This window comes from Xiphophorus couchianus, chromosome 14, assembly GCF_001444195.1.
Source record: "Xiphophorus couchianus chromosome 14, X_couchianus-1.0, whole genome shotgun sequence".
NCBI lineage: Eukaryota > Metazoa > Chordata > Actinopteri > Cyprinodontiformes > Poeciliidae > Xiphophorus > Xiphophorus couchianus.
In genome coordinates, this window is record NC_040241.1 from 11,836,160 (window position 1) to 11,857,972 (window position 21,813).

At 40.7% G+C, this 21,813-nt stretch overlaps 1 protein-coding gene across 2 annotated transcripts; it reads left to right on the top strand.

Moving 5' to 3' along the window:
- The first annotated feature begins 477 nt into the window (after positions 1 to 477).
- ntn5 (netrin 5) lies at positions 478 to 20,054 on the top strand. 2 transcript variants are annotated; one of them, XM_028038872.1, is made up of 7 exons: positions 478 to 607; positions 6,617 to 8,085; positions 10,100 to 10,288; positions 13,066 to 13,215; positions 15,659 to 15,709; positions 16,963 to 17,043; positions 18,221 to 20,054. In XM_028038872.1, the coding sequence occupies exons 2-7, from the start codon at positions 6,627 to 6,629 to the stop codon at positions 18,781 to 18,783; spliced, it is 2,493 nt and encodes an 830-aa protein (XP_027894673.1). In that variant the 5' UTR covers positions 478 to 607; positions 6,617 to 6,626; the 3' UTR covers positions 18,784 to 20,054. The 2 variants fall into 2 exon arrangements, with proteins under 2 accessions (XP_027894673.1, XP_027894675.1); XM_028038874.1 differs by lacking the exon at positions 478 to 607 and adding an exon at positions 6,332 to 6,445.
- Positions 20,055 to 21,813: the final 1,759 nt, after the last annotated feature.

Genomic DNA, 21,813 nt, shown 5'->3' on the forward strand with positions numbered 1-21,813 from the left:
AACATTTCTCCACAGAAAAGTTCTTCCTTCACGTTCTTCTGCACGTCCTTGCTAATTCATTTTGACAATGACTGGGTCTGCTGCTCTCACGCATTTAAAAGATAAAAAAAAGCTCTATGGTTAATTAAAACGCAACTCAGAAAACAGCTTTGCAGAAAACGTGAATTCCGGGGGGGGGGGGTGATGCCTGCAGCATGTGTGTGTTGTTCCTCAACGTCCTGAGGAAAATTCAAACCCCTTCCGCACATATTCAGATCCGAGTTCAGATTTATGGACGCTTGGTCCTGCGTGTGCGCCAGTTTGAGGCGCGGCGTCTCGAGGTGGAGACTCTTGGCTCAGTTGGTGTAAGGAGAGACACCTCCCAGCTTATCCCGTTAATTTCCAACTGCCCTCCTCCTCCTCCTCGTCCTCCCTCCACACACACGCGGCTTGTTGCTCCCCCCCCCCCGCCCCGCCTCCCCTCTCTCTCTCCTTTCTCGGTGCGCTCCTCTTCTGTAAAGTGCGCACACTTTGCTGCGCCGCTCTCGGTGATCAGGAGGCGCCGCGGGAGCAGAGGGAGAAGGAAGAATAAAAAAAGAAAAAAAAAAAAAAAGCTGGGACGCACATGGTGAGCATCTCCGTCCGGCTTCTCGGGCCCTTTTTCACTTGAAAATGTGATGGATTTGAAGTGTTTGTCAGCGTCTCTCTCTGCTGGAGCGACTCGGCGGAAACGGAGCGCATGTGCGGCGAGTCTTTAGGAAAATGAAGGGAAACGAGACGCGGACTGTTCTTCCGTATGTTGCCCTTAAGTTTGTGTTCGGTTACGATAATCTGGATAAATGATTCAGCTTAGAAAATGCGTTGCCTTATTTTCCACAAATTTGCTTGAATTATTATTATAATTGTTATACAAGCAATAATAGTAATTGTTAATATTATTAGATCTTTTTTTAATTTCGCCCATTCTAATATATATATAAGAATGCAAGATACATAATTAGGCTAAATGCATGCAAGTAATCATCTTAACTAATTTGACTTACAGCTCTTTACTTGTTTTCTTTCAAATATATTTTTAAAAAACGTTTTCGATTTATTACATTTAAATTTCTATATATAATTATATATATAATTATTCATTACTGCAAGATGAAAATAAAATAAAAATAATTACATTTAATAACCCTGGTTAGCCCCAGTCTCTTCGGTTAATTGCCCCAAATTCGTCCAACAAATTCTGGAAGAAAAAAACCCCCAAAACAAAGCAAAAACAAAACACGTGATTTCAGCTGTTTGACCAACCTGACCCAACCCCACTGCACAAATATTATCCTTTCTCTCTGCTATAAAGCTAATTGGCTGCAGCCAATTTCTGCTCAACAAGCCGCAATTAGCCGCAGTTTTCCCGGGGCTTCACTCTCAGCTCCTGCCAAAGTAATCCTGACTAAATATGATGAACAGCTTCTAACGAGCCGCGCTCGGACCCGGGTTTGAACGCGGCGCGCTCTCTCCAAGTGGCTGCAGGCTGTTTTCTCATTAGCATCCGCCCTCGTTTCCACGAGAAACTCAAACTTTACAACGTTTGCACTGCGCTGGAATGTAAATGCGCACAACAAAACCATCCACCCAGTTTTGTTTCTCTTTTCCTTCTTTCTCTCCTCTACATGAAACACATTTCTGTTCATAAATTGACAACTGATTGGCTGTATTTTTTTGTTTTGTTTTATTTTTTTTATTTTTCAAATTCTCAACAACAGCCTCAGAAGCCCTGCAGGCGTCTCTGATTTTAATTACCCGCCTGCCAATTTCAGCGACGCAAAATTACAACCGCCGAGCCTTTATTTATTGTTTAATTATTCGCCCACAAGTTGTCTTTGGCTCCGCTGCGACGTGGAAATCAGAATGATTTCATCTCCATCTGTTTCTCAGTCTCATCATGTGGAGCTGGAGGCCCGTGGAGCCTCCCTGCCAACTTGTGTGCGGCTGTAAAGAAGAACAGAGGAGGCGAAGGGGGGGAGATTTGCAGGGAAAGTTGTCTTTAAATATCAACATGTGTTTTTTTAGTCAAAAAAAAAAAAAACGTAAAGAAAGCAAAGCTCCAGCAGTCAGTGGTATGATGGCCAAGTAGTGCACGCATGTGAAGTTGCAGGAGGGCCCCAAGTTGCACCAAGTGGTGGTTTGAGTGTTTTTAGGCCACCAGCAGATACAATCTGCTCTAAAATTAGGTTACTACACCTAAAACCTGGAATCTGCTCCGTGTGGAAGTCGGAATGCGCTTTGGGAATACACGGACAAGCGAGCTCGGCCGTCGCCTCCTCGCCCCAGAGGTCCAGTGTTGGATTTCTGACCCCGGCTGAGAACAATTGCGAAATTAACAAAAGGTGTCAGTGTAGGAACATGGGCCAACAGGTGCAGCTTCAAACACAACACAAGAGACGGAGAGCCTAAAAGAGCTGATCATATTTATCCGTGAAAGGCTCCCCAGTCTTGGGAGTGGAGCTAGGATGTAAAAAAAACCAAACAAAAAAAAAAAACACTTTTGGAAATCTTCTGCCTCGTTAAGCCGAGCTCATTTAGATCATTTAGTCCGTAGAAAACCAAAACGTGGAAGGAGAGCAGCTTGAGTTGGCTTCGGTGTGAACAGAGAGCGCTGCTGCTGCTGCTGCTGCTGCTGCTGCTCCTGCTGTCCATGACGAGGAATGTTAAAATGTGTTAGACCGGCCAAATCCAGCTCATCTGCTGAGCAGAACATGAGTCACGCACGGCAGACCCGCTCCCAAGTGTGGACAGGTCTTCATCGGTTTAGCAGGTAAAAAAAACACAGAATGCCACACACCAGCTTGGCCCGGTGTAGAGAGAACATCTGATACCAGGAGGATGAGAGTAAAACTGGAGTTACAGGGCGACGGAAATATTTTCTCAACCTTCAAGTTAAGATCTGCCTGTTCTGTCTAAGCTTAATTTTTGTTTTATAAGGATTGTCTCTGATAGTCCAACGCATACTTACAGAAATGATCCTGGACAGATTAGATCACGGCCTTCTGACCCTAAACACACAGGCAGAGCGAGCACGAAGGCTTTCATCGAAGCATATTAAAGGGTTAGAACGGCTCAGTCAAAGTCCAGACCTGCTGCCAAATGAGAATCTGTAGCAAGACTTGAAAACTTGAGTGGAGGCTATTGTTTCCCACTAGAGCTGTGGTAGGATTCCTTAAAATGGCAAAGATTTCAGTCTCTAAATGTCCAAAACTGATAGAGACACACACCAAAAGACCTGTAGGTATAAGTACAATGACAGGAGTTTGATTCAAAACATTAAAAAACAAAATCAATCAGATCAGTGCATCATTTTCCTGACACTTTGGAATTAGTTTGGGGTTATAATGTGAGAAAATGTAAAAAAAAAAAAAAAAAAATCCAAGGTTTATTAATACTTTTGCAAGGTGCCAAATACAGTGAATTAACAGCGTTCATTTATCTGCATTGCTGCGCCGTCTCTGTATCTGCTTTGATTTAAATTTCTTTTGTTAATCCCACAATAATTTTTAAAAATAATAGTAAATTTGAAAAAGTTTTGACCAAAAAAGCAGAAAAGAACATATCAAATTATCAAATTTTTTTATTTTTTTTTAATCAATACTTGCTTCACACATTTCTGCTTTATGAGCAGCAAAAAGAACATTTAGTAAACAACGAGGACTCCAGATCCTCGCATCTGTTGGGCAGTGCCGTAAACATGCCCCCAGGTTGTCAGCAAGTATTTTTCCGGCCCCTCGCTGGCCAAGCATAGCTGCCTCCACAGATCACCCGCCGGAGACGCGGTTGATCTCATCACGCCACTATTTGACTGTTTGAGCTTTCTGCAAGATGTATTACTGCCGGCCGGGACACTTCAAAACTCTCCGTTTCATGTGCTGTGTGATAAAAGTGTCCGTGTTTGTGTTTCAGGAAGATGTTTTAGTGTTTTATATCCTATTTTGGACTGATGAGATTTTGCCTAAATGGTTTCAGTAGTGAATGCTGTATGTTTTTGTCTTAAAAACGGTCCAACATCAGGTGGATTATGCTAGATGACGTAGTTCTGGGAGAGGAGAAAATCTGGATTAAGCCCTTGTTGTGGTTGTTTAAAATGACAAAGACAAACTGGACTCTTGTCATGTATCTTCACTCTCGCTGAAATTTCCTCATCCAGATTGAATCCTTCAGTAACCATTTCCCTACATTCTTTCTATGCTGCCTTCCTCCTTTCTTTTGTTTTTTGTTTTTATGCGTCCGTGGTACCAACACCACACGATACCAGAGAACTAATTAATCAAACAACAACTTATAAGTCCAGCTTCTTATCAGAGCGTTCATGTTCCCCTGGGGCATGTCTCGACACGCCAGGAATGGCTAGCTGAGGCATCCTGGACCTCAGGAATGTGGCTCTTTGGACCCGGGGTCACAGTCAGACCTCTCATCGCTGCATGTTTTCTGCACAATCCACAGCACAAAACTTCACTCCTCTCCCAGATTTAGCTGGCCGCCGCCTTCGGGAGGTGAGGGGCGCAGGAGTTTGGAGGGCACAGACCCCTCGGAGCTGTGTGGTCTCCCAGGAAAGCCTCGGATTTCGGTCGTTTGCTAATTGAGCGGGATGACGAGGGCAGAGAGGCTCTCTGGCCCCCACCTCCCTCCCCGTTCTCTCCTACAGGTTTGGTTTATGCTGCCCTGCTGACTTTGCTGTCAGTGTCAAATGCTTGTTAGGACGCCATCAATCTCACAGCAGTTAAGAATGTTCCCAGAACAGAACGAAGGGGGCAGGTGACAGGAGAGAGACGGGGAAGCAAATAGCAAAGAGTCTGGCAAGAAAATACACAAAGCAGGAGGATATATTATGTTAAATAGAGAGTTTGGAAAGTATTTACGCTATATTTAAATTTTTTATTATTATTATTATTATTATTATTATTTTTAGAATTTTCTGAGATTTACCAGTAGAAAATAACACATTATTATAAAGTAAGAAGAAAACAACACATAGTTTAATTAAAAAAAAGACAATCGGCACTTTGACACTGATATGTTCTGGGATTTTGACTCATACTTTTTGCAGACATTTCTCTCCCCACAAATGAAATATTTTTCTTCTCCCTGCTAAATTCCCACAGCACGATGTAGCCACTACCATGCATCTCCTTGGAGACGATGGGTTCAGCATGATGAACAGTGTTGGTTTTCAGATTTTTTTACATTTTGGTCTCAGCTGATTGGACCTTTTTCTTCCATAAAAGAGGAGGAGTGAGGTGTCTTTCCTACGACCTGTGGAAAACTACAAATGGGAATTTTATTTTTTGAAACTGTTATTGCTCTTGCCACTCTTGATCCCTTTGAAAAATTTGTTATATTTTTAATATCAATTAGCTTTTTTTAACCTGTGTAAATAAAGGCTAAATAAAATAATTCATCTTGTGATAATTGACATGTAGGTGAGGACAAATTCTCCCACAGGTGTTAGGGATCGTTGCAGCTCCTCCAGATTTACAAAGGGACGATAGACCGAACAGATCTCTGCGAGATGCTCAAAGATTGTTTGCTTTATAACCTTTTCCGCTTTAAACGTCTCCACAACTTTCTCTCTGACCTTGGTGTTGACAGAACAGCCGGACTTATTCCGAGATTAGATCACATGCAGGTCGACTCTGCTGGTGACTAGGAAGGCTACTGATTGAACTGGGTTTTATTTATGAGTATCAGAGTGAAAGGGGTCGATGGAAAAAATGGGACAATTTATAAAAAAAAAAAAAATACTTTGATTTTGTGACTGTAGGTTCACCAAATGTGGAAAAGTAAATACCTTCGAGTGAAGCAGACAGTTTGTTTGTTTTGTCCGTTTTGGCTCTGCCATCAAATCTTGACAGAAGAGTAATTTACGGTTATCACCAGTTGTAAGCAGTAGGAAGAGATTTGTTCACACTCTGGACAGACACAAGTCCGTGTTTGTTTTCCACCACGGAAGTAGCAAAAGCAGGGCTCAAGTCAAACGCGCCTTTCAGTCCATAAATCACTTCCAACCAACCCAAGAACAAATCTCCAGCTCCTCTTCCTCCCTCCCTTCTTCAGCTTTTCTCATGTGCTCTGCTCTGCACCGTGACAGCGCCCGCTGCTCGCGCTCGGGCCTCTCCGAGCCTGCACAGCCAACCAAGGGTAAAACGGTTTGAAAAGAGAGCAATAAATGTGATGGATGTGGGCCAGCGCAGGGTTTAGCTCCAGCTGTCGGGCATGTTTTTTGTCATTACAGACATACCTCACGGGTGTGTGCTCCCTTCAACCCATTCCCGGTGCTCCCTTTGACTTTGAGGGAGTTTTAAGATGGATATGTTCCTAAAGGTTGTCAAGATTACGAGTTTGAAGCGGTGGCGACACCACTGTGATGATTGAGGTCACGTTTTTATGTGATGAGTTCTTCACTGGGATCTGCAGAAAGCACGTAAGGTGCAAGTGGTGGTGGCATGTGTTTTCAATGAGGACACAGGTGGTCGTCTATCTTAGATTTCGTTCTCATGCTTCAAATGCCAACGTAAATCAATCAGATTGTCTCTCTTTTCTTCCACAATGCTCATGAATTTCCTTTAAAAATGTTCTCTTTCTTCTCCCTCAGGCTCGATGACATGATGGTCCGACCCTCTTCCCTTCCCCCCTCCATCTCTCTCATTCCTGTTCTCCTCCGACTCCTCCTCCTCCCTCCGTCTCTCATCTCCTCTTCCTTCTCCAACGCCCCACTGAGCTGGACCTCGCCTCACGAGCCCTGCTACCACCCAGATGGCCGTCCTCGACACTGCCTGTCGGAGTTCATCAATGCCGCTTACGGGGTCCAAGTCAACGTCACCCACTCCCTACACGGGCCCGATAACAACCCCAACATCACCACCCTAACAGACCTGCACAACCCAAACAACCTGACCTGCTGGAGGGCTCGCGCAGGAGGCGACTCTGGCGACTGGGTCTTCACCTTACCGCTGGGCCGCCGCTTTGAGATCACCTACATCAGCTTGCAGTTCTGCAGCCAAGGGCAGCCGTCTGACCCCATATCCATCTCCATCCTTAAATCCATGGACCACGGGCGTACCTGGCGGCCGATGCAGCACTACTCCAGCAACTGTCTGGAGGACTTCAAACAACCCTCATTGACCATCGCCCAAACGAGACACCAAGAGACAGAGCCGCTCTGTTCGGACCCCCGGCCCCTGCAGAGGCAGCGGGGCAGCACAGTCCTCGCCTTCTCCACTCTGGATGGTCGCCCGTCTTCTCCTGATTTTGATTACAGCCCCACCCTCCAGGACTGGGTCACGGCCACGGACATCCGGGTTGTCTTCCACAGAACTTCCAACAACGTAAAGGCTACAGATAAAATGGAAGAAATCCAGTGGCGTGACGGCCTCCCTGACTCCAAACGAACTGGGATTCTGAAGTGGAAATTGGATACAAAGAGCGACACTGGAGATCAGGTGGACAAATTAAGAGACAATGCACTGGCCTTTTTTGACAAGGACAAAAGAAAAAACTCAGAGATTAGTAGGAGGAATAAGGAGGAACGGATAGACAAGCAGCGTCAGAAGGACCATCGCAAAGGTTCTGGTCATGGCCAAGATGGCCACAATGTGACCAGCAAGGAAGGAGAAGACACTTTTGGCACCACCGACTTACTCGCTTCGCCAAAGAAAGGTGGCAAAGCCAGAAAGCGAAATCGCAACAAGGAAAACAACTTTTGGGTCCCTTGCTCAAACGGAGACTGCACTTGGACGGTCGAAGGGCGGAGCAGGAAGAATGGTGGCTGGGAACTGAGGAAGAGGAGGAACAACAACCCCAACACAAAACAAAACTTACGGACTTCCCAGCCCTCTGGCTTGATCCTCCCTGTCCGAGCCCCTCTGGCCATTTCCGACCTGCAAGTCGGAGGGAGGTGCAAATGCAACGGACACGCTTCCAGGTGTCGCCGTGACGACTCAGGTCAGGCAGTGTGTGTGTGCGAGCATCACACGGCGGGCCCAGACTGTGACATGTGTGAGGACTTCTATGTTGATAGACCGTGGCATCGCGCTACACCCACTCACCCAAACCCCTGCGTTGGTGAGTCTTGCTAAATGAAGGCATGCATTAAAATACAGCATGCATTAATGGAACCAGATGGAAACGTTGACCACACAGAAACTCTATTCTTGTTCTTTGATTATTTCAGGATTGTTTTTTTCTAACATCTGTTTTCCAGACTGGTGGTGAAGAAAACATTTAGAAAACCTTCCATTTAGATCTTTTTTGTTGTTGCTGTTGTTGGATTCACATGAAAAATCACTTGTGCCCATTTAAAACATTACAAAATACACATTTTAAAAAATATTTTAAGTGAGAAATTCTATTCAAACACAAAAGTTTTCCTTTATTTTTTTTCTTTGTTTAACGATTGCAGTCAGTACCTCTACCATAACTGTTTTTTCTTCAAACATGAAAAGAAAGGTAATTTTCCAGACTATTGTCACTATTTATGAATACCGGTGAGACCAGATGTTTACATACACTGCATCAAAATACATAATTTTTTTCTCTCTCTCTGCTTGACATTAAATCAGACTAAATGCTTCCTGTTTTAAGTTAGTTAGAATTACAAAAATTATTCTTAGTATTTGATAGAACTACATTTTAGTCTGTATGACTCACTCCAGATGTCTTCCACAAATAATTTGCAGGAATCTTGTCCCGTTCTTGCTGACAGGACTACCACGAGTGAGTCAGCTGCAGGGTCGTCTTGCTCAAACACACCTTTTCAATTCGGCCTAGAAATTATCTACGGGACTGAAATCAGAACTTAGAGATGACCACTCAAAAACATCGACCTTGTTGTTCTTAAGTCACTTCGTTGTACTTTAGGAAGACACATTTACTCTCAGGATTAGCACATAATGGTCTGAAAAGCACCAACCTAAGTTTCCTTAGGCTTGTAACTTTCCCCATTTTTCCCTTCAAATGTAACAAGGATCATTTTAATCAGACTCTACCATTTTACTTTCTCACACCACATTACATGTATTAAAAATGAAGGTCCCTGATCATATTGATAAACTGTTATCTGTCCCCTTATGTTGTTTTGGGGTTGTTGGCTTCTTCCTATCTGAGTGGCCGTTCAGCTGGTATCAGAACTGGCCTCCTTTCACTGCAGCTAATGACACTCGCTTGTCAGGTCCAGTCAGCATCTTCACAGGGTTTCTGCTCGGAGGTTGATAAACACATTTCACACCAAAACATGTGAATCTCTGGGACACAAAGCATATCTTCTTCCTGAACAGTAAGCAGCTTTCTGAAGTTGTTTAAAGGTGTGAGTTTCACTCATTAAACCCTCTTACAATTTTTCAATGACGTCCTCAGAAGTGCTTAGAGGAATTTCTACAAAGACTTTTGTTTAGAAACTGTCATTTTTGACCATTCCTCTTTGCAAGGGTTAAGCTAAGCTCAAGCTCAATCAAATTGGTTAGAGTGTCTGTGAAGATCAAATTCTTGGTTCCGACTCTGTTGAGTTTAAATCTGGACTTTGAGTAGGCCACTCTAAAACATGAATACAGTTTAAACCATTTCATTCCAGCTCTGCCGGATATGTTTAGAGTTTTTTTTTTTTCCTTCTGGAAGATTAACCTCTGCCTGTTCTCAAGTCTTTTTCAGATTGTTTTTCCCACAGTTGTCACTATGGTGTGTGCATGGCTCAGGTTCATTGTTAAAGGTTCACACCTATTACTCATTTGAGTTTGTTAATCATGTCAAATTTTAGAAAAATAAATTGAAGATTTTAGTTGCACACTTATGCAAAGGAACAACACATTTTGTCTAGCAAATCACTACTGCTGTGACACACAATAAAAGAAAATATAAATTTGTAAATAAGAGTCAACTGCAGTTGTAGTACTCTTGGGGGCCCCCTGGTGGTGTGGGGGTATTAGCTAACCACTTACAGTAGTTGGCCACCATGTTCGGCTTTGTGCAGCTATCACGCTATGGAGCATTTGTTAAAGCACGTTTTGATTGTTTCTTTATATAATGTCAAAATTGCTCCTTATATTGGTGATTTAAACATTGATTCTTTTTCGCTTTTGTCCAGCCTGTGAGTGTAATGGCCACTCAAACAAATGCCGCTTCAGCATGGAGGTGTTCCAGCAGTCGGGCAGGAAGAGCGGAGGCGTGTGCCTGAAGTGTCGCCACCACACGGCCGGGCGCCACTGCCAGTACTGCCAGAACGGCTACACCCGCGACACCAGCAAGCCGCTCGACCACCGCAAGGCCTGCCAACGTCAGTCACTAGACAGGTTTCTGTGATTGCTCTCTGTGTGAAAGGGGGCAGCGGGGCAAAAGAGGGCAAAAATGCTAGGAAGTTGTTTCTGACGTAAACGAGACCAACATACGTCATTTCAGAACTTCATCCATATTTGATTTGACCTATAGCAATTGAAGCTCAATTTAAATGAATGTTTTAAGGTGGAAAAGAAAACATATATAAAACAACGTGGTTTTGCATTAGCGGACACAGGCTTAACCAAATACTACAGATTTTGATCAAACTTGTCAAACTTTTTGGATTGGAGGAATTTACAGTTAGGCCCAAAATTATGTAGGCTTTACACTTGGGAAATTTAGGTTTAAAGTAACTTTTTAATTTTACATGCATGTTTCTTCAGATCCATCTGGCTTAGCCAGAAACCCTCAAATCTGAATTAAAATGATCAGACGATGATAAAAGTTAAGATGATGACAAGGAGGCCTTCAAAACTCAGAGATAAATAATCAAAATACAGGTGTCACGTCACAATTTGTAATAAAAAATGCTTTGAACTTTAAATGATCTCTCTGTTGAGAGATATGTTTCTCGTATCCTATTACAAGCATAAATGAAAACAGTTTGAAATCTGAAATAAAAAAATTTCTGCAGCTTCTTAAATGTTGCTTTGCTTCTCTTTGCTGCCTCCCTGACAAACTTTCTTCATGTCTTTACATTACTTTTGCAGAAACATCTGGTTAAATGTTCATAAGCAATGTGCTTCCCTGTGAATGATTTAGAACCCTTTTCCTGACTGATACCTTTTAGACAATAAGATCCATCCTGCTGCTTTGGAATCCCTCTGGATCATGGCATTTGTTGAGAGATTTGGCAACAATCATGCTGCCAGAGAGCTGAGCTAAAAGATTTTCAGGATTTATGTCGCTTGAATTGATTTGCTATGAACTCGGTGTTCCACATAACAAAAACCTGGCAACTTAACAGGAATGTGGAGACTTGTTGTTTCCACTCAATGCTCTCTGAACTGTTGCACTGCGTCGCTGCTACATGGTCAGCTTTGTGTTAGCAATGTAGACACAAAAGGCTTCCTGCTGGGCCAACGCCCGTATCCTCCTGGTTACCACTGGTTGACAAATGCCACGACTGCTGACCTTTGACCGGTCACAACTGACTGTGACACCTTGGTGCCCTCACATGGAGCCTTGACCAGCAGCCTAATATATCCAACGTTAATACTTCCTCCAGGCTTGACAAGAAAGGGTTAAATAAGCTCATATTTCACCACTTTTTGTTCAGACCAGCAAATTCAAGTTATATCTCGGCATTGCCTAATTGAAGCTTTAAATCACTGCCATTCTGGAGCAAGTGGGGACATTATTCTTTATTTTCTCCAGTCAGGCTGTTAGGAACCATTATAAGTTTCTGTGTAAACAACACTCGAGCGTGCTGAAGTGCAGCTTCCTCTTTCCATCTGTGCTCTCTCATTTAGTCCCGTGATTGACATGTTAAATAAAAAAATTTTTAAAAAACGCTTTGCTATGTAAACTGGGCAGTAATAACAGTGCTGCTTCACAACCCTTCCTAAAGGAAATGGATGAGTTAGGGCACAACATTTGTCTTCATTTAGACGAAGGTTGTTCATCCTCTCAAAAAAGCGCCGGAGCGGTACGGATCCTGTGTCAGGATTTGTTATTTTCTTGTTACCCTTCAAGGAGGAATTTGTCTTTGTTAGCCGTCGAGACGGCTACAAAATAGATTCGCCGGTCTCCCAGGGACGTGCTTTGTCTCACTCAAGGACGCACGTTTAGGACAGATGCCTGCTGTCATTTGGGATTAAACTACTGACTAGTTGTCCACTTTGGGACGGGTTCTGTCTGTCTTTGCCTTTCTAAAAACCTTTATGAATTGCTTTTACCTTGTCACACCACAGAGATATGCTGGGAGATGCTTTTTATTTTTTTGGCTAATTGTTCTGGCTTAAGAATAAACATTTTTTTTTTACTTGTTTTTCCTGCTTCTATTAGTGCAAATAAGAGACCAAGCAAATGCTGTTTCAAGCCCAGTTAGAGATTCTCATATTGATTATTACAGCCATAATGTGCTTTGATACAGTTTTGATACAGTTTTTTAACCCATAAATTTAAGAAGAACTAAAAAACTGAATAAGAATCTACTGAATTAAGCACTTACTATGCAAAATTAAAAAATTTTTGCTGTCCTGCTTGTTGTAATATAACATAAGAACATTAGGACTCAAATATAACACTTACATGAATTGCTTAAATTGACTTAATTTACTTAACAACTAATATTAAACTCATCTTGCATCTTCAGCTTGTAAATGCAGTGTTGTCAATGAAACTGCTGGTTTCCCTTCCTTTATCAGCTGCAGCACTTAGTAAGCTTAATAACAGTTACAGACATCTGGGTTTAGTGTGTTTTCAAGTCAAATATACGCTTTTCAATGACAAACTTAACGTTGCTAATTGAGGTAAAAATGTACAGCTTGATGTTAATTGCGTAAGAAATTAAGCTAATTTTAGGAGCACACCTTCACTGATGAATTCCTTTTAAAAAAATGACTTTTTGCTTCCCAGCATTACGGACATTGCAGTTTTGTTGCCGTTTGTAACAAAACTACTGCTATTTTAACCGCAAAAGACAATACGAACACGTACACATTCTCCCCTAGAAAACACACTAAACATTGAATAAATGAAGAAGCATGAAGTTTTTTCTGTTTTTAATTCCTTAAATCAAGACTTTTGGTATTTTGTTATTTCCTAATCCAGCATGCCAGTGCCATCCTCTGGGAGCCGTGGGCCGCTGGTGCAACCAAACGTCGGGTCAGTGTCTGTGTCGAGAAGGAGTGACCGGCCTCAGGTGTAACCGCTGCGCTCCGGGATACAAGCAGGGCAAGTCCCCGCTGCGACCCTGCATACGTAAGTCTGAATGAAAGAAAGATTTGGTCAAACAGAAAGTAGTCATGCAAATACAAACGTTTGCTAAGATGTAACTGTGTCAAGAATTTCTATAAAATTCACAATATTCTCTGGGATTTCTGGTGAATTCATATCCTCATGGATGTAGATGTTGCTCTTGACTTGTTATTATGTCCAGTCACATTTTAAAATATAAATTTTACATTTCCTAATTCTGTCATGGAAACAAGATTTGAAAAAAAAAATTTTCAAACAACTAATCATCTCAATTTTTTAACATTTAGATTCATCATCAGTTTATCCTCTTTTCCTGTTGTGCACTAAGTTATTGCCCATTTTTATAAATCGCTATAAATTCAGGAGTGTTGTGTTTATTTCATGTATTAAAAGTAAAAACAAAAAAAAGTGTGTTTTTTTTCCCCCTAATCAGTTGTTTATTCTTTGCCAAGTCAAATATTTTAACTAAACTGGCTCTGTCTTGGTTTTAATAGCTGGATATTTATTTAACAGAGAGACATCTTTCATTTTCCCTTTGCTTTTTCCCTCTAAATGGTTTAAGCTGTTATGTAAAGCTTATTAAGTATTTTATTAAATATCAAGAAGAGTGGTTATTTTTCAGGTAATCATTCCTCAAATTGTGCAATAATTCATGCATTATGATATTGTCTATTACTATTGTTAATTAACTCATTTGAAAATATTTTAATAAACTCTTGTCTAATTCCAGTAGCCTACTTTGGCCGATTTTATAGAAGAAAACCTAATGGTTTCATTCTTCATCAAAGCTAATGACCTTTTTTTAAATTTAACACTCCCTCTGTGGTTTTTAATAGTTTCATGTCTATTTGATGTACAAACAGCCTTATTTTTTTTTTCCATTAGCCTAATTTGCTTATGGTTTACTGTCTTAAAACCCAATTTAATCTCTCAATCCTTCAACCAAATGAGAGGCTGATAAAGGAGAGCAACTTGCATCCAAGTTCACTTAGCTCAGTCTTTCGCAGCGTCTCCTTCTCGTCGGAGAAGGAGACCGTTTCCACGGCAGCATTAAACTTGAGCCGAGCAATACAAGGAAACCTCATCTCACGCTGATCTTTGATCAAACAGATCACTGCTACTCCCCTCTCTGCCTGCGCAGCAGCAAAAATCAGCCTGCAGTGATAATCCACACGCACAGTCCCAGCTAATCACCCGAGTGCCAACAACTACACAGGCAGCGCTTCTCTGTGGGCCCCAATCAGGTGACGCTGGGAGCCCGAAGCAGGGACCTCGACACCTGTTTCACGGCTCAAACGCCCCCATGGCACCCCCAGACTCATAACTCTCTCAGTGAAAGCAGTGAGTGAAAGAAAACCTTGTTTGTTTTTACTGCCAGGCTATATATAGCATCCCTCTGTCCCCACTGCCACCTCCAACACCTTAACTCATCTCCAAGAAGCGAAGCTCCAAGCTAGCTGCTGCCAGACATTTTTATTTGCTTGGTATTTATGCTATTTTATCCTACAAAAGCAACATAATTACATTTAGCAGCCTGCTAGCTGGCATAGTTAGACTTGTTAAATAATAAATAATATAGCTCTGGAAAAAATTAAGAGCCCGCTGCAGTGAACCCCATTGAAAACCTTCTGGTTTTTCCCACCAAATATTAATTTCTGAACTCTTCCTGAGTTAAAACATTAGTATTGTTGTTTCTAAATGAATATCAACTTGTTTTCTTTGCATTATTTGAGGCCTGAAAGCACTGCATGTTTCCCTTATTTTGACCATTTTTCATTTTCAGCAAATAAATACATAATTTTTGCTTTGAATTTTGGAGACATGAATATATACAGTATATGTACATATATATACTTATATATTTACTAATTTAGTAAACCATGTTACTATTGCTAAAAAGTTTGATTTGTGAGACTTCAACTAACTTTAAGATTAACTAACTTTAAAAAAAATGACAATAGTAACAGAGCCGTTGGGTGTCGCCTTGTCAAAGACACGACACACAGAAAGTAATTTATTTGTGAAGCCGTCATACATGGACTATTTTACAAGAAGTCTGGATAATGTGTAAGAACGCCACAAGTTCTTAATTTTCACTCCTGAATTTGACACACACACACACACACTAAAAGAGCAGCTAACTTCACTAGTCTCTGTTTAATGTTTCGGATAAAGCTGAACAAGGAGTGAAAGCCTTACCTTATTGAATTACTGAAAGTAAAATTCACATCTGTGTATGTCTGAGCAAGTCTTACAGGGTGCGCTTCCAGGCCATAAAAGGACCACACACCCCTTTTGACATTTGCTTATCTTTTGCGAAGGCATGCCTGTGCGCCACGAGGCATTCGAGCTCAACACCTATAAAACATGGTTGCAGCAGAACTGACAGCTCTTGTAGGTGAAGTTTGTCTGCATCTGACAACTGATGGTGTGTTTATGCTCACAGGCATTCAGGAGGTCGCTCCAACCCCTGTGTACCAACCTCAGTACAGCATCGGTGAGTAACTTACCAAAAAAATGTTAATCTATTCATATAAACACATGATTTTTTTTGTAGTTCTTTTTAAAGTACTACAAAATCTGTTCACTATGGCATATACTATGACTTTTATGGATGTTATGGATATGCGTGTCTTGAACCTCATCCAGTTTGAAAATAGTAAGCCTCTCGATAAAAATAAAATTCAAATTCCTGCCTTGTTGCTTTAATTTTTACACTCATATATACATTTTAACCACAGCTAATTTCCTTTCCTTTCCTGTTGTTTTTTTCTTCAGACTTTTCCTACCTTTTCACCCATTTACAGTTGCTGTACCTTCTCACAATATCCTGTAACTCCTGGAGTTTAAGGGCCTCATTATGTCTAATCTGGTTCACTTGTCAGAGCTCAAATTAGTCAGAGCTAAAGACAAAATTCAAATATCTAGTGTTTTCAGAAAAGTCCAGAGAAATGTTGGTCAAAGCCAGTTTAAGAAGAACGGCTGACTTAAACGCAAATTACAAATAGGTATTTGTGCACTTTTTTTACAAAATCACTCTTTGCACTCAAAAGACAACCTTAAATAAAATGTCTCATATTAACTATTCAACTTTCCCAGGTTAAATACTTACATTTCCAGTTGCATTTTTCCTTATATTTTATTTTATAAGACAGACAAAAGTTATATTTCTGTCTCTATAAACACATAACAGTGTTTTCTTTGTAGCCCTTATTTACACTTTAGAACTTTGAAACAAAATCAGACAAAATCATAGCTAGCAGGTCAAACCTGCTTTGATAAAGCGTGATGAACACATCTGTAGTTTTATTATATAGATTAGCTTAAAAGAGAAACAAAGATTCTTGCATGCAATGACATAGCAACATTCATTACAGAATAAGATGAAATAAGAGATACATGAGCCTTCAGTGGGTCACCGCTACATGAATTTCCAGCACAAAGGTTTTAGTCTCGCGTGTCGACAGATATCAGATTTGTTCGGAGGCGCGCCGCCGTCTTTATTGCCTAGCTGATCGGCCCTTGAAACGCTTTCGGCTACTTTACACCGTACTGAAGTAGGGAACCAGTCCCTCCTACTGGCAGCTCGAAGAAATCCCCACCTGCTGCTGCCGAGATCAGATCCAGTGATGACACGTGGAAGGAGTTGCACTGCAATTACGCTAAAAGACGTGTGTTGATGTGTACGCTGAGAAACGATGACGGCCTCTCACCTCGCTGCGTTTTTCTCTGTCTTCCTTTTTCCTGCAGCGGAGGAGTGTGTGTCCTACTGCCAGCCCTCTGAGGTCAAAGTCAGGATGAACCTGGAGACGTACTGTCTCAAGGACTATGGTGGGTTTCAGGTTATATTTATTTATTTACAAAAAAATTAGTAAAGAGCCTAGATTCTAGAATTTTAATGTATTTCATCATAAATTTGAGGTATGATTTATTACATTACACAATAATTAGGTCTTATTAGTTAAACATTGCAAAACTGCGAGGTAAAAAAGTAAATTTGTATATGTTTTTCTTGTTTTTAATCCCAGGGCCATCACTTGTTTTAGCACAGAACTCAGGAAACTTAGACAAATTCACAACCAAAAAATATTAGAAATAATTGAACAATTGTAGTGGGAAATGTATTTACTTTTTTACCGATTTCTTCTTTTTTTTTTTTACTTTTTTGTCTCATTTTAATGTTTCAGCCCACAGAATAAATTTTAATATATTTTTAAAAAATGTGTTTGAAGTCGCTTAGTAAGAGAAGAAACTGTCCAAATTAACCTGGCCTTTAGTGAAAAAGTTTTTACCTATAACCATGACATGGTTGCACGACGGCACCAACAATTGCTCTGTCGAATCATAAATTAACAGTTTTTAAACACATTTTAATTCAGGTTCACTATTCAGACGCAGGCCTGAATAGTAGAGTTGTGAAATCACTTAAACAGAACAACAACTCATCCAGGACTTAACAAAGGAACCCAGAAAGACATCACCAAGTGAAACTTTTTTAAAAATGTACATCCTACTACGGCTGCTGTAACAGTAGGACAACATAACACCAAAGGTCAGATAATGATGGTTGTAGTTTGATGAAACGGGACGGCTTTGCCGCTTCTGGACTTGGACAACTTCTTTTGTAGGATGGAACCTTGAGTTCTGCTTTCTGCAAGGAAATACAGAAAAAAAAGTCCGACCATCACTTAAAAAGTCTTGCATCCGACATGCAGCAGAGCCATCGTCCAAAGCTCACCAGGAACTTCTCTGAACGGCTCCTAAAACATAAACATAAACATAATGAAAGAAATGGGGTGGTCTAGTCAAAGCTGGGAATTAAATCCAATTGAGATTCTGGATATTAAACAGGGCACCTATCAGTGTTGCTAAATTAAAATAGCCCTCTGTAAACCAGTGTAAAAAGATCACATATGCCTGACACTCGCTGCTCTATTTACTCAGATTATCTTAGCGTAATCCCTTGAGAATGTAAAAGATGACATTAAAGTGTTTATCTCTTTGTCAGTGCTGAAGGTGCAGGTGAGAGGGATGGAGCGTTCAGGACCGTGGTGGCAGTTCTCCATCGCTGTACAAACCGTCTTCCGGACAGGCTCTAACTCCCGTGTCCGGAGGGGCTCCCAGTCCCTCTGGGTTCCCGACCGCGACCTCAGCTGCGGCTGCCCCGCCCTCCACGTGGGCCGGACATTCCTCCTCATCGGCGCAGAGGAAGGGGAGCGGAGTTGGGCTCCGGAAGAGAGTCGCCTGGTGGCGGATCGCTCCGCACTGGCCCTCCAGTGGCGGGAACACTGGAGCCCCAAGCTCAGGGGCTTCCGGGGGCAGGACAAGAGGGGCCGCTGCCCCCAGAAATCCCCAAGCGCCCACCGCCCCCGTAGCAGGGAGCACGCAAAGACACATTCTGCATACATCCCCCCTCACCTGCTGACTGAGAAGGATGCCAGCCCTCATTTTGACAAAACTGTGAACTTGGATGAGGCTCAGAGCAGCACAGAGCGACACATCGCCCCCACAGAGACAGGACCCTCTTCTTCCACCATCGCTCTGGTGTGTTCGACACAAAATCCTGAGTAAAATAAAAAAAATTACAAGTACAAACAAAAAATATTTAAAGACAGGTGTTCTTGTCATGTTGAAGGTTTTAGTAGAGAGTTTGGACTAGTTCGTCCATTTTGAGGAAAAATCCATCTTCACGCGTGAAAAACATCTGGATTAGCTTTTAGCTGCTGCTGCGTACATTTACAGGAGAAAGCGCCGTGCTCTTATCCTGCAGGAAATTAATTTGAAAATTTAATTGATGACAAAAGTATCCCACCAGCAAGAATGGTGCTGTAAAAATATTTGATTTTTTTTAACCCATTAAGAAAATAAACACTGAAAAGTTATGCTGTATATTTTCTTGTATTTTCACTGTTTGTAATCAGAATGTTTTATTTATTTCCATTAGAGAAAAACTTAGGAGAATTTTTTCATGGGGGATCACAGTGTTTCTTTTTAGAAGACTTTACTCAAACAGGCTGAAAAATAATCTGGGTCAAACTGTTTGCAATATGACATAATGCTTTGTATATTGTAAAAAAAAAAAAATCTTAAAATTTTGTTTGAATGAATAAAAAATAGTTAAATAATAAAACATCTGCTATGAACTAAAAAATTGTCCATGATTTTATCTTGTTTAGAACAAAAATCACTCATGCCTGCAGTCACAGCTGCAGCAGAGCAAACAGACTTTATCCTCGGTTTGTTTCCTTACTCAACAGACGAACACATTCACCAAACTAACTCCCGCTTTCTACACTAATCCTCCCACAGATCTGAAAAACATCCGTCTGACTTGTCGATATGACTTCTGCTCCCATTTGGCACACATGGCGTCATGGCTCTTGGGAGCCGGTGGTGGGGGGCATCAGGACAGATGGAGGGGCTCCGATTTGTCGAGCAGCGGCCATGTTTTGGCAGCAGCGGTGGCCGGGCTGCCATGTTGACGCTTGTGATTGAAAATAAAGAAAGAAAAATAGACTTGCTGATTGAAGACCTTGGAACAGAGCATACAATACGCCCCGGGGGATTTTTATTTTTATTTTTTTTGTGTGCTTGGAGACCCACATGTCCCTAAACTCAGCTGGCAGCTCGTCTTTCAATTAGATGTAAACGGTATTTTAACATTTTTGCTTCACTCATTTTTTTATCTCCTCTTAGGTTTTCCTTCCCAAGCAAAGTTTTTTTTTTTTAAAGTCGTAATCCGATAATGTTTGATGTGTTATTAGGAAATGTTATCGCAAAGAAAAATTAGCTAGCGGCCAGGATTGATGTGTAATGTTCATATTAAAATTATTCATACGGTTCAAGAGTTTTATAGTCAATTATTTAGAAACCAAAGTAGCAAAAGAAAAAAAATCCAGCATTTTTTTTAATTAACAGAAACAATAAGCACGCCCACACAATATAAACTCATTTCTTCTCTAAACTCTTATTTAATTAAACCATCTATACATTGTTTATAATGTCACAAACACCTATAAGGGAAAACCTGAGTACGATTAACAATCCAACTGAATGGCATCAATCATTTGTCTTTTCTGATTCCAAAATAAAGCAAACACACACATTGATACATTTCAAAAATCCTGCTCAAATTAAACAATGCCCAAATTAATCTGATCTGAATTTTAATAAAGTTTTGGGTATAAATTTACATTTTCAGAAACACCACATTCTTTACTTTAAAAAATGAGAAAGGTAGAAAGCTATGCAGTGAACAGATTACATAAAATGCATTTAAAACTTTTATGTTTTCCATTATTACATCAAAACAAACATGTTTTTATTTAAATAAAATAAGATTTTAAAAAAAAAATCTTATTTAAAAAAAAAAAGATTTTTAAAAAATCTTTAAGGGTTCAAATATCACATGTTCCTCAATCATATATAGTCATATTTATTGAATTAAATATAAAGCTAATTTATTTCAGTAACTCAGTTCACTAAGTGAGACATGTATGTTAGTTTCATGTATTCATGTCTTTATTTATGTTCATTTTTATGTTTTTCTGCTCGCAGGTGATAAAAACACATTTAAGTTTATAATATTACAAACAAGTTTAATGCAGAAATGTGAAATGTGGGCTTAATAAAAAAGTATGTTGAACATCTGCTTAAAGGTTGATATTTTTAAAAGCTGCTTTTAATTCGACAGACAAATCTCATCAGACGCATATTCTAATTTATTGAATAATTCTCATTCAACATCACAGAGGGGAAAAAGGATCGGAGTGGTGCATCCCAACCATTAGATCTTTGATGGATGTCTCCTGTCTAATTACTCTCAATAAGTTCAATTAAATTAAAAACTACCTATTTTATCTTAAAGGGAAATTAAATGTCGTATCTCATCATCCATGTATGAGAATGGTAGCAGTCAGTCTTGCTACAAATCTCAAGAGGCCTCTGACTGAAGATGGGTTGTATAACAGTTTCATGGCTGTCATGTTATGCTAACAGCTCAATATCCAGACAGTAAACACAATATTCCACACTAACATGTCCAAGATGACACATCTGTGATTAGCAAGTACTGCTAATCCACTTCATTTGCTTTTGCTGCTCCTTAGAGTTCAACCATTGCTGCAAAAACCTTTAAAAGAACAGAGAGGAGTGCCATCATTCGTGATATAGCAACGTTATCTAACTGTTGACTAGCTGAATTGGACTCCTAAGAACTAAATTAAATGTGTTAATAATTCCCAAGAGAATTACTGTGATGCAGTCAGCCTTAAAAAAAACAAAAACAAAAAAACCCACTAATGTTCTGCAGGGACAATTTTTAGATTTTTCTACTTCTGCTTTTGGCTTCCTTCTGGTAAAGTTTCAGCTTTGGTTCCCACTCAGTGTTTTCAGGACAGCTTTTAACAGCAGGCAGCTGCTGAAAGTGATGCTATAGAGTGACTGCAAAACACCCGGCTGACATCCGGCGATGCCGGCAGCTGAACGGACCAAAACAGACCCGAATGAGGGGATTTCATTTTATCGGATGAAGGCAGCCTCCAGGAGACGGATAAAACTCTCCTTCATCAGTTGCGGTTTTACGGCTTGAGGCTGGAAAAG

Coding starts and splice junctions, on each gene's coding strand:
- ntn5 (XM_028038874.1), top strand. CDS start 6,414: ATGAGTTCTTCACTGGGATCTGCAGAAAGCAC. Junction 10,289..13,065: donor CCACCGCAAGGCCTGCCAAC/GTCAGTCACTAG, acceptor TTCCTAATCCAG/CATGCCAGTGCCATCCTCTG. Junction 13,216..15,658: donor CCCGCTGCGACCCTGCATAC/GTAAGTCTGAAT, acceptor TTATGCTCACAG/GCATTCAGGAGGTCGCTCCA.